At 44.3% G+C, this 14,728-nt stretch overlaps 1 protein-coding gene across 3 annotated transcripts in view; it reads right to left on the minus strand.

Moving 5' to 3' along the window:
* Positions 1-33: 33 nt before the first annotated feature.
* Positions 34-14,728, minus strand: part of zfpm2a (zinc finger protein, FOG family member 2a) — a 122,916-nt gene continuing 108,221 nt past the window's right edge. For all 3 annotated transcript variants that reach the window (XM_088306687.1, XM_088306686.1, XM_088306688.1), the window contains 3 exons: positions 4,658-4,864; positions 3,886-4,113; positions 34-3,590 (listed from right to left, as the gene is read on the minus strand). In XM_088306687.1, coding sequence (XP_088162813.1) covers positions 1,051-3,590; positions 3,886-4,113; positions 4,658-4,864 — 2,975 coding nt within the window. In that variant the 3' untranslated portion in view covers positions 34-1,050. The remainder of the gene's footprint in view (positions 3,591-3,885; positions 4,114-4,657; positions 4,865-14,728) is intronic.

Raw genomic sequence — 14,728 nt, forward strand, 5'->3', positions numbered from 1 at the left:
ACGTCGACATCAGTAGTTTATCCTGAGGATTTAAGTTTAATTATGACACCACAACAAAATAAAAATTTCCAACAGATTTGGAATTTAATTCCATCCATATACATGCATAGCAACAACATTTTAAGAAACATGTTCTCCCGTTATCAGGACACTGGAATGATAATCAGTATTCCCACTGACCTCCCACCCATGTTGTTTGTTAGCAATAAACATAATTCTTTCCCCCCCCAATGGGGTTACAAATAATTATATGCACAGTCCCCATTTCATAATACTGCTTTCAGTAATGTTCCCTCATTTACAAAGTATTGCATTGAGAGCAAATTTTCAAAAAGGGAGACCAAAGTGTATCATTAAACAGAAATACAAGTACTATACAAGAATGCTGCCATCCTTATGAAAACATCCACATATGGTTTGAAGAAAAAAGACAGACAAACAGCCACATAGGAATGCAAAGCCATGTGTATATGCCAAAATGTGAAATGCAGCGTTGTGCCTGTCGGTCACCACCGAGTGGTTCACAATTCATCAGTAGCAGTCTGCAATCTACATTTGGGGCGTATACGCAATTTGCTACAGCAAAGAAGAATACACAAGTGCCTCAGTAGCTATTTTTGTGTCTAAAATGCATCTCGTTTTTGTATTGTCTATTGTTTCATTGAGCCTACATTACAATGTAAACAATGTGTGTGCTACACAAGAATGACTATACAATAACATTACAAACAACTCTGATATAAATTTCATTTGAATTTAAAGTAAAAATCACTACTCATTAATACTGATTGTAAAATAAATTAATGTGAAAGTGGCACCAATATAATTCTTGATTCGTTTTTCTTTTCTTTTCCTTTTCTTTTCCAACCAACGGGTTTTTGCATTTTTAAGTCATAAAACGACAGGAGGAGCCTCTCTTGATTGTCCACAAGCAGTTCTTAGCACTGCGTGATGCACTATTCCAGACACAAACAGTGTACCAAAACAAATGAAAAAAAAAATATGATGAGGAGAGGGACGAAAGAGGTTCAAGTGGAAGAATCCGTCTTCTCATTTAACATGCTCAGCAGCATGTGATGAACAGTAAAACTTCTTGTGGGTAATAAAGTTTGACAGGTTGTTGAACTGGATGTCACAGAGGCGACAGTACTTGCTACTTCCGGAGCCATTCATCCCTTTATTGGTCGGGGGTGCCGCGTCCTCGTTGGGGGACTTGGAAGAAGGTGACATGTTCTCGTTGGAGTCTGCTGGGTTCTCCGCGGCCCACGTCGGTGAGGGATTAGTGGCTTGGCCATCTGGCTGGGGCTGGTTCTCCTGTTGCGGCGCTGTGCCCGAACGTTCTTCCGGCTTATGTCCCCCGTTGACAATGACCATGCCTCGGTTTTTGGGCAGCAGGGGGAGAGGTTCCTTGCCAGGATGAAGGCAGCCATTAGCAGCAGGCTGTTGGGTCGGTTCCCTCGCTGTTCCCGCCTCACCTCCGCTTCCTCCCCCATTAACACTCTGCTCCTGTTCGCTGGCCTCTCCCTGCATCACTGGTCCTGCGCTCACATAGTCGGTCGGCTTGATCCCAAAATACGGCGATATTTGCTCGGAACCTTTCATCTTCTTTATTGCTCCGGGATAAAGGCAATGGGGCAGATACATGTTCTTGTTGTCGTCTTTTGATGGCATAAGCTGGGGGTCAGCAAAAGGCTTAAGACCTGGCACGGGCCCCAGGTGAGGTGGGAACAGGCCGCCGTTTTGCACCATCACCTTCCCGTTGGCATTTTTTTCACATTTGCTCGGGCTCTTATCGTAGGTCTCGCCAGTGTTGTTATTGCCTTCGTTCTTCACATCTGGGAACATGCTCGTGTCCAGGCTGCCCGTCTCGTTATGTTGCTGCGGTTGATGTGGCTGTTGCGACTTTTGAGCAGCAGCGGCAGCAGTAGCTGGGCAAAAGTTCTGTTTGTGTGCCAAGTAGTTCTCCACTTTATTAAAACTGATTTTGCACACTGCGCATTCGTGGTAGTCCAACAGTCTTTTCGGAGAGCTACACGTCTTGTCAGAGAGTAGGGAACACTTTTTGCTGAGATCAATTGGGGCATCCAACTCCTGTGGCTCCGCTGTATTGCATTTGGGAGTCAAAATAGGTTTGGTGACAGTCAGAGAGGCCTCCAGGTGTTTAGGGACCATACCCGGAAAGATGTCGCAGCGGGGGTGGGAGCGGTCGCCGAGACCGTCCACAGCTTCTTGGGACGTACAAGGATTCATAGGATGAACGCCGAGGAAACCCGGCTGTCCCATGGGGGGCCTTTGATGGTCCGGATCAGGGAGACACAACTCATACATCTTTCTCCGCTTCCGAGTTCTCATGTTCCTCTGCATGGAGGGCACCTTGTTGTTGGACATGCGCTTCATGGGCGGGTCATGACGAGTGGCGCAGTAGTACTGCTTGTGTACCATGTAGGTCTCATGGCGGCTGAAGGTGATGTTACAGGCATCACAGGTGGTCTTGCTCGGGTCGTTGTCACTCTCGACGAGACCCGTACTGGGGCTTTTCCCCTCCATCGGTTTGCCATTTAGCCTGTCCTCAACCCCCGTCGGTGTTGAGACCTTCTTCACCTGCCCGGAGAGATCTTTATCGGGCCCTTTGGCCCCAGCGTTGATCATGTCCAACACACTGGAGTTGAGGCAGGCTGACTGCATGAGGTGACTGTCGCCTTCAGCAGGGTGGCAGCCACTCAACATGCTCACTGAAGTGTGGCTGCTGGTAGGACTGACTGACTCAGGGACCTTGTCAGAAAGGGCGGAGAAGTCAGGTGACTTTGCCATGTGTTGCCAGCGGCTGTTGCAGTAGTGCTTTTTGTGGACCAAATAGTTGTCCAGGTTGCTGAAGGTGATATTGCATTCAAAACAGGTGGCTCCTTTGGGCATAAGAGGGCTGTAGATGACCGGCGGGTAGCTGTTCCCTCCGTGACGTAGTCTCCTGTGAACCAGCTCTGACATTTTAGCGAGAATCTCGGAAGCCTGGGGAACCACTGAAATGTCTTGGGAGAAAGCGAACTGAGACAAGAAGGGGCCCATGGGAAATGTAGGCATGTTATGCTGCACGGGGGAAGAGGCCAAGCGGGGGCTGGAGGGCTCCGATTTGATCCTAGTGTAAGAAAAACTGGCTTTGCTGCCTGGGTGGGCGTCTCCCTTCTGAGCAGACAGCATGGGCTTCTTCTCAGCCTTGTCAACCTCTCCGTCTGTGCTGGTCTCCTTGTTGAGGGCCCCTTTGGGGCTTCCCAGCAGAGCATCCTTCCTGTTGGCCAGCTCGGCGCAGACCTGCTGCTGCTGCTGCTGCTGGAGGCTTTCCTCAGACCCCCTGGGGGAATGCTCGGTGGCATCGCCTTCCCTGTGAAGTTTGTTGCCATGTCCATGTAAGTCCTGATGCTGCAAGAGTTCCCTGTGGCTCTGAAAGCTGATATGGCAGTGATTGCATCTGAAGGCCGCCTGTGACAGGTGAGACATGATGTGATGCTGGAATGTAATAAGAGAATCTGCCGTGTAGTTACAGATTGTGCATTTCAAGCTGGTGCCAGGAGGGAGGCTCTCTTCCATTTTGACACCTGTGAAAGAGATAAAAGGGACAACCTCAGAATCTCGCCTCCCAGTTCTCCTTTAGAGTTAACCGCACAAACCATCAAACACTCGTGTATTATGCCAGGGATATCCCCATGCACTTGATTTTTATTTTCTGAGGGATATACATATTGTCAACCATGCTCGCTGACAGGATAAGTATACGTCTAAGTCCTGGCGCTTTCTCATTTGAAATTGTGCAGTATTAAAACAAAGGGAGCCATCTCTCCAAGCTGAAAAATCAAAAGTGAATCCAAATCTTTTCTTCTTGATGTGACTCACCGCTGTGTGAGGTGGCCAGGTGCATCTCCAGGGCCCTGGCCCCTGAAAAGCTCTTGTTGCATTGTGGGAAGGGGCACATGCTGGAGGTCTGGTGGGCTCCAGTGTCACTGTCTTCAACAACCGTCTCAGGTTCCCTTTGCCGCCCACTGCAGTAGTACATCAGATGGGCCTGTAGATTCCTCTCACTCCGAAACCAGATGCCACAAGCTTTGCAGGGGAAGATGTCCTCTGGAGGGACACAAACAGGAACATTATTAACGACTAGGGTACATACCTGAAAAGGTACATGGGTAGATTAAATGCATGCTTCTTTCCACTTGTGTTCCAAAGCTTTTCCTCCAAATTCTTAGCCACTGCTGCATATTTGTGCACTGCTACCACTGGGTTTGTGCCCTTTCTCAAGGGCAAGCAAGAACACTGGACCATCTGCTTACCTCCCCGTTGAGCTGAACCCAGATAGCCCTCGCTTAGTAAACAAACACACTATTTGCATGAGGCCTGTATTTTGCAATTAACACGTTAGTCCGATCCTCTGAGTGTTTATGTGAACCCAAAACTTGAAGGTCGTTGCTTCTTATCTCCAATGCAGAGACTCATCTGGGTTAATCTACGCCTTGTGGAGACGACGCTCTTTGTTAAGCAGGTGACTATGAGCGAGCTCTGCGTGTATGCGCATGTACAAGAGGAAGCACGTGTTTGTGTGTGTGTGTCGAAACAAAAGCGCATCTCATCGCAGGGCGGTGTAAGCGAACGATGGCGCACGGGCACTTACTGTTGACAATTGCAGTGGGAAGGATGGAAGCCATTGCAGCCTGCTGCGGCAAGAGCTGGATGCTGTCCAGCAGCCTGGCTGGGTACATGCCCTCGCTCAAAGACATGTGGTTGACTGCCTGCAGACGGGAGTCAAAGTCAACTGCAAACGCCACAAGCTCTTCGCCCTCCATCATGTTCTTGGTGGTGGTGCACCACAGTTGGCCACCTGGACAAAACAGACAGGATCTTTAAGTGATTGCTGCGTGGGGAACTTAATTGCATGCACGTAGAGTAAACCCAAGCTTAAAGGTCGCGGCAATTATGTCACGTTTGGTTTTATTGTGTGTGGAGACGACAAAAGATGCTTAATGGTCTTCGTGGATGGCCCAACTACTCTGAGAACGCCGGTTCTTGTCTCGTCTCAGAAGCTAAGAGGGGTCAGGCCAAAGGTCAGTGCCAGCAAATCTAAGTCTGGACAATACTGCAGCATCAGTCAGCTCATGTTCTTTTTGTCATTTCTACCTTGTGTCTTCAAAAGTTACAGGAAACTGAGTCATCGAATGATATTCCATTAGCTGTATACCCCACTGAACTATGAATACTAGAATATTACTATACCATCAGAATTAAAACATGTTTACACAGAATCAAGCTGAGAGTCAGAATTTGGGAAAAAAAAATAAATAAATCAGAGCTCCTCACAAGAGCTTAACAAAATCAACCAACCAGGCAGCTTTCATTTAGAGTACTGAAATAGGTCCTCCATATTATTTGATTGTGTTTTGGTAGTAGGCATTCATTTAGAAATCTTCAGAACGTATTCATTAAGTCATGAAGGAGGAGGGGGCCGGGGGTGAATGAGGGGAGGTAGAAGAAGAGAGCGAAGGCTTTAGCTTAGATAATATTTATCTCAGCACATGACAGGTTTTTCAGCCGCACTCCATTTTCCATTGAAGAGATTAAAGTTTTTAATATGACTATTTACAGAAATCTGGCTGGAGAGATAACAACAAACTATGATACGCTCCCACTAAATGGCAGAATTAGGACATTGTTTCTGCGGAAAGCTGGACAATTAATTAAAGCACGCTGTTAGCTTTCAAAGATGTGCAAACATACCATCGCAGTGTCAGGCTGAGAGGGGACGTGATTTGAGCCCTAGCTGATGCGGAATAAAGAGAGTCCTGAGGAGAGGCGTGAAGGCGGGGGAGCGGGGGCCGCTGCGGTGAGAAAGCCCTCACACATGTGTAACACTGATTACTCATGTTTACATAAACCCTATAAGACGCTTGCTTTAAAACCGCCCGTAAACAGCATCAAGGTGCTCTTAATGCACACAATTCACTTCATATTTAGAAGAAGTGGTGAAACACCTTGGAAGCCCGAGTTGACAGTATTACGCTATATCCATAAATCATAACGCTTTTGAAGAAGGACACATTATTATTTTGATGCACAATTGGAGGTTTCACATCACTGTCGTGATTTTAGTGCTTCCTATGTGTAGCATTGAAAATTAGACCATCGCAAATGTGTCAAAGACGTGAAATGGTATTAAAATATGCCATCCACGTGTGCTGGCATACTCCCTTTGAGTGTGCGTGTGTGTGTGCGCACACGTCACACGCTTAAATAGCAATGCCTATCTGTCGGCCAATCGACTGTGATGAGACACACACTTCAGGGCGCTCCACTTCATCGTTTTGATTCTGTCATAGCGCACACTGCCTGGAGAGGCCCTTTGAATTTTTATCTCCTAATTAAAATAACAAAACTCCTCTCTACTGTCTGCCCAAGTTACAATCAAGGTAGATACAAACGGCGACTGACAATGAAGGGGAATATATCACAGCCATAGCCACAAAAGTTTCTCGCTGTATGGGTCGTCTTTAGTTACGCCACACTCATACCTTACAAAGAGAATTATGAACAAGGTTCCGCATGCTGAGATATAAATCAGTGTTTTTGGATCAATGGCTATCAAAGACACTGCCGACTCTCCTCAGCCAGCTAAAAGGAGGCAGATTATGCGGAGTGTGTGGAAATGTTTTACTGCTTTTGACAGCAGAATATGCAGTCAGATTGCGTCGCTTCAGCCAAGGATGCGACAGATCCATCTGTTCCATGTACAAATGCTGGAAATGAGTGTCAGAACTGCATGTACTACTTTTTTTTTAGCGAAACAATACACTAAAGAAGCATTCTGCTGGTTTGTGACATTTGCAATATGAAATATGTGTTGCAATTGCAGGAATAGGGTGGAAAGTTACACGTTGCTATAAATCAAAGGTACAGCATATACTGTGTCATGTACAAACCATTTTATAACCTCTTGGATTCATTACAAAAGTGAGAGTAATTCAAAAAATAATTCAAAAATTTTATTTATTAAATAATACAAAATAATTATTTGCTTATAGCGTATCTATTGCTGTTGTTGTTTGCCGTGGTGTCCAGCTTCACGGTGGATTGCTTCAATAAGGAAAAAAAAATATGCTTAATAATTTGGAGCACAAAAAACAAAAAAAAATAGCCCACAGGATGCACAAGACTTTCTGGTGTTAAAAGAGCATTTCATCAAGGGGGTAATATTGTTAGTAATTTGCTCCTGCTGCCTTGTTTCCAAACATTCCGATTTTAAATCACAAAAGCAGGTGAGCCGGCCACGATAACAGCGCCATTTGTGCGAATGAATGCGAGAGGAGTGAGGTCAAGAGTGAGAGTGAAAGACCAAACGCAAGTCAAGAAAGTGGGCGAAAAGGCTGGGAAAAGTGCAGCTTGTGATTTGCACTTGTTTGCCTGCTAACTGCCTGCGCTGAGCTGCCTTTGTGCACTAGCCAATGCAGTTGGAATGAAGGCTATTGTCTAAATCCTCCTGCAGAGCACCTGATAAAAGAATAAAGAACTATGACATATTCTAAAAACAATGGAGGAATTAAGGAGAGACAATAGGCCAGCTGCCTCATTAAAACAATCAAAACGGCATCCTGTACGTGGTCCAGATAATTAAAAACCACTGCTTCCTAAAGTCTCTCAATACCATATCCACCAGCTCACTGAGGCCCAGAGACTATAGCTCTGCTGGCTAAATGCCCTCTTCCCGTCTTCCGTTTGATTAATGCTTTATTTGAACACACAGTTGAAGATGAGCATATGAGAGAAATTCATGAAACACATTTATAATGCAAACCCTTTCCCCCTCTGTAAGTACTTACAAACTAATCAAACGTCTCAGGATGAATCACTGGGGGCATGAGCCACAAGAGATTTCAAAGTGCAGACATCACAGGGCATTTTGTTTTAATTTCCTCAAGTTAAATGACTTTATAAGAAAAACGCTTAAACGGAATAGAATAGGTACAGTATCTACGGGGGAGGCAGGGCCAAGTGAGATACATGAGCCGGGTGTTTTTATTTTTTGCTCCCTGCAAACAGCTCGGCGCCACCATATCTTAATGAAGTCGCAAACAAATCTCATGCCTTGTGCAAAGCTGCGAGACAACAAAGCGGCAGAAATAACAGAAGGGCTCGGATAATTAAACTGGCCTGAAGACAGGTATTCAAATGTTGGTGTGTAAACAGCACAACTCTTTTAATAGTTTCGCTGTAAAATGCGTAGTTAAGCACATCAGCACTTGCCTCTCCCATCTGTCCAAACACATTAACATTGCAGAGGCCATTATGGATCTGGAGTACAGTCGCACATATGACAGCACGGCTTGAATGGAGCTCATGAGGAAAGTAGAGGCCCGGGAATGAATCGTATGTCATTTATAACAAGGTGTACTGGCTTGCACTTCCAACAATTTGTGATGCACAATTTGGAATTTCACCAACATCTCAGAGAGACAAAAAACATGAGACCTTGGTTCAGTGAGCAGCAAAGAACTCTCCAAGGAGGGTTCACTTTTTTTGTAAAGCGTCAAAACAAGGCTTATTTGGAGGGATGAAGAACAGAAATGACATGACTAATATCACATTTGGAGCACAAATCAGCTTTGAATAAATTATACCTTGGTCATTCTTCAACATTCAAGTCTGCTGTTTTTATTGTCTTGGCATTAGGGATTAAACTATTTATAGAATTTTAAAATGACATTTAAAAGAATATATTCAATCAAAGTGTACATTTTCCACCCCAAATCTGGACAGGGGCATAAGAAATTGTTCAATTATTGAGAGGAAAAAAAGTTTCTAACCTCTGATTTTAACACCGTCTTTCTGAGCTTAATAAGGATTGTTAAAACATTTTTCTTTGTGTTGGCTATCCAGGCGCGAGCAGCGTTCAGCGCCCCTCTTTATTGGCTGTGCGCTACCCGCTGGTCTTAATTGTGAAGTGAAGCCAGTGGCGCCTAAAGCCGTAGTGAGGGCTGTAATTAAAGACCTTAGTCTTCTTGTCTTCAAATCAGCTCCAACTCCTCCTGGTCAAATGGGAACAAGCTTCACACACCTACGAATATCAAGTAGCTGCACGCTGTTAAATGCCAGGGTTTTTTTTTTTTGTTCAATTTTAAATAAAGCGTCACAGGAGGTCAAGTAAACGTTCAATGATTGATCTCTAATGGATGGATGGACTAACATCTGCATCCGCACCTGACAGCAGACGGTGCAGTGACAAAGTCTAAACAAATCGTCCTCATGAATACTGGTAAATATTTGGACTGTTTGTGGATGGCTCAGTTGCACACAGTCGGGTGACTCGTCGCTGTCACGCCATTGTCGCAGTCAGAGCAAGCAGAAAGGAAAGGGAGCCCACTTAGAGCAAGACGAGGATGCCACTCACACACTTAAACGAGCTCACTGTTATTGACGATGCACCAAAGTCAAATTTGCAGACTGCTAGTTTCACTAAGGCACTGACAGATTTCACTTTGTCCTACTCAGGTTGAGGACGGCCACTAGGAGGCGCTCTTCTCATGTTCAAGCTACTGTTCGTGCATGCGAGATGGAGCCCACATGCCATAAGAGCAGTGTGCGTTTACATCTTTGCTTGTAGGTAAAGATCTTTGTCATCAGAACTGCATATGGATAAAAAAACACCATTAGACACACATTTTGGACATGGAAGTTGCATATAATTAAATTAAATACATTTTAATCCTGCTCTTAAAATACAAAATACACGCAATTGCAAAGTAGATGCATTGTGCACATTTTGATTTGAATTCAACATTAAAGCAGACACACAAGAAGAAAAGTATTACCATCGTTAAATATGTTTACAGCTTACCATGACTCCACAAATGTCCAGACACATTTTTGTATCAAGTATTTTTGTCAGCTTGACAGCTAATAGATGGCCTTGAGCGAATGACATGCGGGCCACATTCTGCAAATTAAAAAGTCCCTGAGGGAGACGATACATTCACATTCTTCGTTACAGTATAGACTCAGAAGAAATTTCCATTGTACTTTACTGGAAAATGTCTGTCAAGGCATTATTAATAATTGTTTAAGGTATTAAAAGATGATAATTGAGCTGGGATATGATTCATTCAGCAAGTGTTAAAATGAATTTTGACACTGAAATTCAACCACATTTCTCAGCCGCGTCTCTGGAGATTTTCTGTACAGCGAGAATGACTCAGGCAGGGGATGTTTGTGCCTGCTAATAGTCTTATAATAATTCTGAAGGAGAACATAACAGACGGGAATTTGAATCTATTTTTCTCTATTAGAGTGCAAACAACTCGAGAATTTCCCGTTTAAAATGCCGTATAAAAAATACTTTTGTTTGCAATTATGCATTTAATTGAAAAAGGAATATTTCACACTTCAAGCATCGTCAATTTATGACGATCTCAAGCGGAAACCTTTTAAGGACGTTATTACAGTTATTTTCTTGTTTTATTTTTCAAAGCAAATGAATTGTTCTCATTGCACATAAAAAAGAGGGCAATTTAAATTTTGGATTCTGTGCTGTCAGTCAGACTGTGACAGATTCCTACACAGCAAGCTGTTTCCTCTCATTTGCTCTCTCTCTCTCTCTCTCTCGCTCTTTTTCTGTCACACACACACGTACGCACACACACACACGCTGAGACAAAAACTGTTTTAGCAAAGCTCTGCCTGGCTCCTCCACCACACTCTGCTCTGCTTTCTTCTTTTTTTGGACAGGTTGGTCCCGTTGAGGACTCTATTAAGTATCCCTCTCTGCAGGTAGTTCTGCTCATGTCCTGGTTGTGGCTAGTCGACATGTGTTTACCGCCGCCCCTGCTGAGGCGGCAGGCTCGTCGCAAACGTGTCCAGACCAAGCCACACTAATGGGACCAAAAGACCCCGTGTTGACAGGACACCATTTGACTGACTACCGATGCAAACACCTCCTTTCCCTCCAGCTGTGGCACCCATCGACCCTCCACACTCGTTATCCAGCACGGCTCGGCAGAAGCATGTGAATGGCTCACGTTGGGGAGTTTTTTTTTTTTTTTTTTCCAATCTGGGAGAGCAGCAAAGCCACTGCCACGTGCCTCAGTGTCTTCTCCAACATGGCTCCGGCCCTACACCACATGGGCTGGCTGGCCGTTCTGTGTGTGCGTGTGTGTGTGTTGGGGGCGGAGGGTGTATGTGTGGGGGTGTATGGTGGATGCCAGCCTAATGCAAATGCTTGCCGTTTAAAAACTGGGAGCCTCTCTCTTGCCTTGTCTCTCCCCTTTGGAGGGGTCTACTTTTGGCCTTCTGGTGCTGGCAGTTATTTTCTTATTCTCCAGAAGGACCGAGCCACAGAGATGCACCTGTCATCCACTTTGGAATTCAAACATTATTGTTCTGTTCGTGAAGCTTGGAATTAGCACATTGAATGTGTTAATTTATGTTGATTTAGGCTTTAAAAAAAACATGAAAAAAACGTTTATATTCTATACATCAGCATGGCGTTTGTAATGCATTAGGATGCTCTCTGTATCTGCCCTTACTGTATTTCTACATTTTACTTAGTATGTGATCATGACAATTTTTGTTCATTTTGAAAGGATAGGTAATAATGTGAGGCTAAAAGGCCTAATTGCGTCCATCACATTGCGTCTCGATAGCTGCTTCATCGGGGAGCACACTCGCTGCCCTAGCTCATTGCCATTCAGTCGTCCTGGCAAGCCCCCGCGCTGCCCCAGGTATCACCACGCGGCCATCTGGAGCCGACATCTGTCTCTCTATTGATCACAAGGGTTTAGCACTTGATCAAACAGACTGCGACAGGAAATTGCTCTTTTCCCCACAGAAAAGGCCAAACGCCTGCGTGAGGGTAATAGAGTGGAACTCCGATGCAGTAGCAGGGCAGCTAGCACGCGGGCGGGCACGGCCGCTGCCACTGTGGATGTGCTCAAACCTAATGCATCATCACCAACATCCTGTTGGCAACACCAGATCATTAATGCAATGGCAACCTACACTTTCAGGTCCTCTCCAGTCCGCAGCTTCACAATTTGAGTACCCTTTTGGAGACGAATAATAAACTGATCTGTGCTCACATCAAGAAGATGCACCAGCTATCCAGGCAAAAAAAGTAACGCATCTTACTAAAAAGAGATTTAAAAAAAAAAAAAATCAGTTTTATAATAAAGTTCACTTGGCACTGAGGCATTATTCACACACACACACACATATATATATATATATATTGCATACGATATAATATTATAATATTATATGCATAAACATTTAATCAAAAAACATTTAACAAGCACACTCACACGCAATCACTCACTCTTAAGCCTAGCCTCTTGCACAGTAAATTTCTTACAGTACATTCTATTCTAAAAAAGAAGTTTAAGAGTTAAATATGCAGCGTAAAATTCATAAGGTGAATTTTAAACATTCACACAACAAATATTTTACTCTAAAATTTTGGATCAAGTGACTAACAGTAACAAAACGACATGTGATTTCATTATCATCAAGAAAACCTTTAGAAAATGTGTCAATCAGCTCTTAAAATCAACTCTTATGGGCTGATTTCCTTGTCATTAATATATTGGTACAATAAAGCACCTTCAGTGATATTCGGCATTGATAATGAACAGGATAGAAAATTCATCCAGGGGAGTATTCCTGTTTTACTTATTAAATCAATTTAAGTGAATAATTCTTGTACATGACGGTCCTCAAATAAACCCCAAATGAACTGAGTTGCCTCACCGGAGTGTCACCAGTGGAGTTGTACACACTATAGATATCTGAATGTTTACCACACTCAGCAGTGGCTCTCTGGGCTCCGGCATGTTTTCCAGGAGCTCATTGTAACATCATGTTTAGCAAGTAGGGACAATTTCATACTGAAGGTGACATTTATTCAGCATTGTAGAACATATTTAATTGTTGCTGCAGAAAGAAAGATATGTTTCCTGTTGCCTACAGTGGTGGGATTGTCCTTTGGAATATGATGCAAATTTGGGATGAAGAAACTAATTCCTTCCATGCACCTCGGAACACCCCCCCCACCTCCTCCCCTCAATCCTCCGCCAGCCTCCATCCTCCCCAGACACGAGGATTCTGATTAATCGTGTGACCGCCCCTCGTTTTGCATTTTACACAATCTCACAGCGCCACGGTGAGATGTGCGAGGTGTTTCGCCACTTTTGGCAAGCTCAAAAGATGTAGCCCAAGGAAGAACCAGTCGAAAGTATACGAGGGAAAAAAAAAATATGACCAGGGGACGTGATAAAAAATTATCAGCAAGTGTGTTTTCCTGTTTGGTTTTAATCTACATTTAATTAAATTCTTATCTGCTGTGTGCTTATGGCTGCATTTGAATGGCGAGGCTGCATTCATTATGAATGGTAAAATTGAACTTGGTACTTTGTGTGTGGCCCAATAAAGGAAAGCCGTCTCTTATTGCCGTGGATGCACTCGCTCCGACAAACGTGCTGGAAAAAATAAGTCAATTAAGATCGGTCTTTAAATGACTACTGTATCAAAACAAGAGGCGGCAGCATGCTCCATAATAGAATCCCGACAAGGCAGAAAACACATCTGACTGTTAATAAACATCCCACAGCCAATTGTCCTAGTATTACGCTGTTTATAGAAGGAGCACAGCTGATGCACAATCGATTTATTTGAGTGTCATGATAGTTCCAAATCAATAGTAATGCAAGGGCTCTAAAAAGGTCTGCGAATACGGTGGTCAATCAACTAAGGTCAATGGCAGTGGATTGAGGAGATACCGTATGAGCAACACACTAGACTGATCAATTCACGGCAGAGAGAAAAAAAAGGAAACATTCATCTCTGACGTTCTGTAATGCTATTGACAAAAGACAGCTTATAAGAGGCAGGAGGCACTTGGCGAGCTAAGAACAATATCTCATAGGCAGCACCCCCGAAAAGCGTCGAAAAAGACCCTGAGCTGATACAACAAAGTTAGGCCGTGGCAAAATCCCTAAATCTTCCCGTTTGCTTATTCTGAGCAATGTAGGGACGAGAGAAGCTCCCTGCTGCCTGCCCGTGTTTACAGAGCCGTTCTCATCTCTAGGCCTTGCTCATCCACGGCACTGACACACGGTGTCGACATGATTAGGGGTCCGCTTTTGCATAGAGCTTGGTGTGCTTGCGTGTGTGCGTGTGGGGGCAGAAAGGATCGGCAGATGAATGACTTTGAGGCGTCGGAGAAGGATCACAGCAGATAATCGCTCCCGACTGCTGTGCTGCAGCGCATGGATCTGGTCTTTAAAATAATGTTGGCAGGCAAGCCCCTCTCTGGCTTTTCACAGGTTATCGTCTGCATTTTATGTTTGCTGTTTAAATCTTAGCAGGACACAAGTGGCACGGGTGAGCAAATATGTCTGGAGTCGGGTGAAGCGGACTGAGAATGTCATTGTGAGGGGTTACGATTAGCCCGTGCTGGCCGGGGAGATGAAACTCTTCAAAATGAATGGCATTCGGTCGCGGGACGTCGTATTTAACCTTAGCAGGCTGCATTTCCTTCAGAGGGAATGTAGTATCATCAAGCTGACCTCTTGTTATGCAAAGACTTTAACTCACACACAAGACAAATACAAAATCTCCTCAAGTAGATTTAAATACACACCACGACTGAGACACAGACAGTGTGAGTACGGAGCAACATAAATTCCAATATCATAAATACTACTAT

The sequence above is a fragment of the Idiotropiscis lumnitzeri genome, chromosome 10 (genome assembly GCF_059441095.1).
Source record: "Idiotropiscis lumnitzeri isolate Australia: NSW breed Sydney's pygmy pipehorse chromosome 10, RoL_Ilum_1.0, whole genome shotgun sequence".
In the NCBI taxonomy this organism is placed as follows: domain Eukaryota; kingdom Metazoa; phylum Chordata; class Actinopteri; order Syngnathiformes; family Syngnathidae; genus Idiotropiscis; species Idiotropiscis lumnitzeri.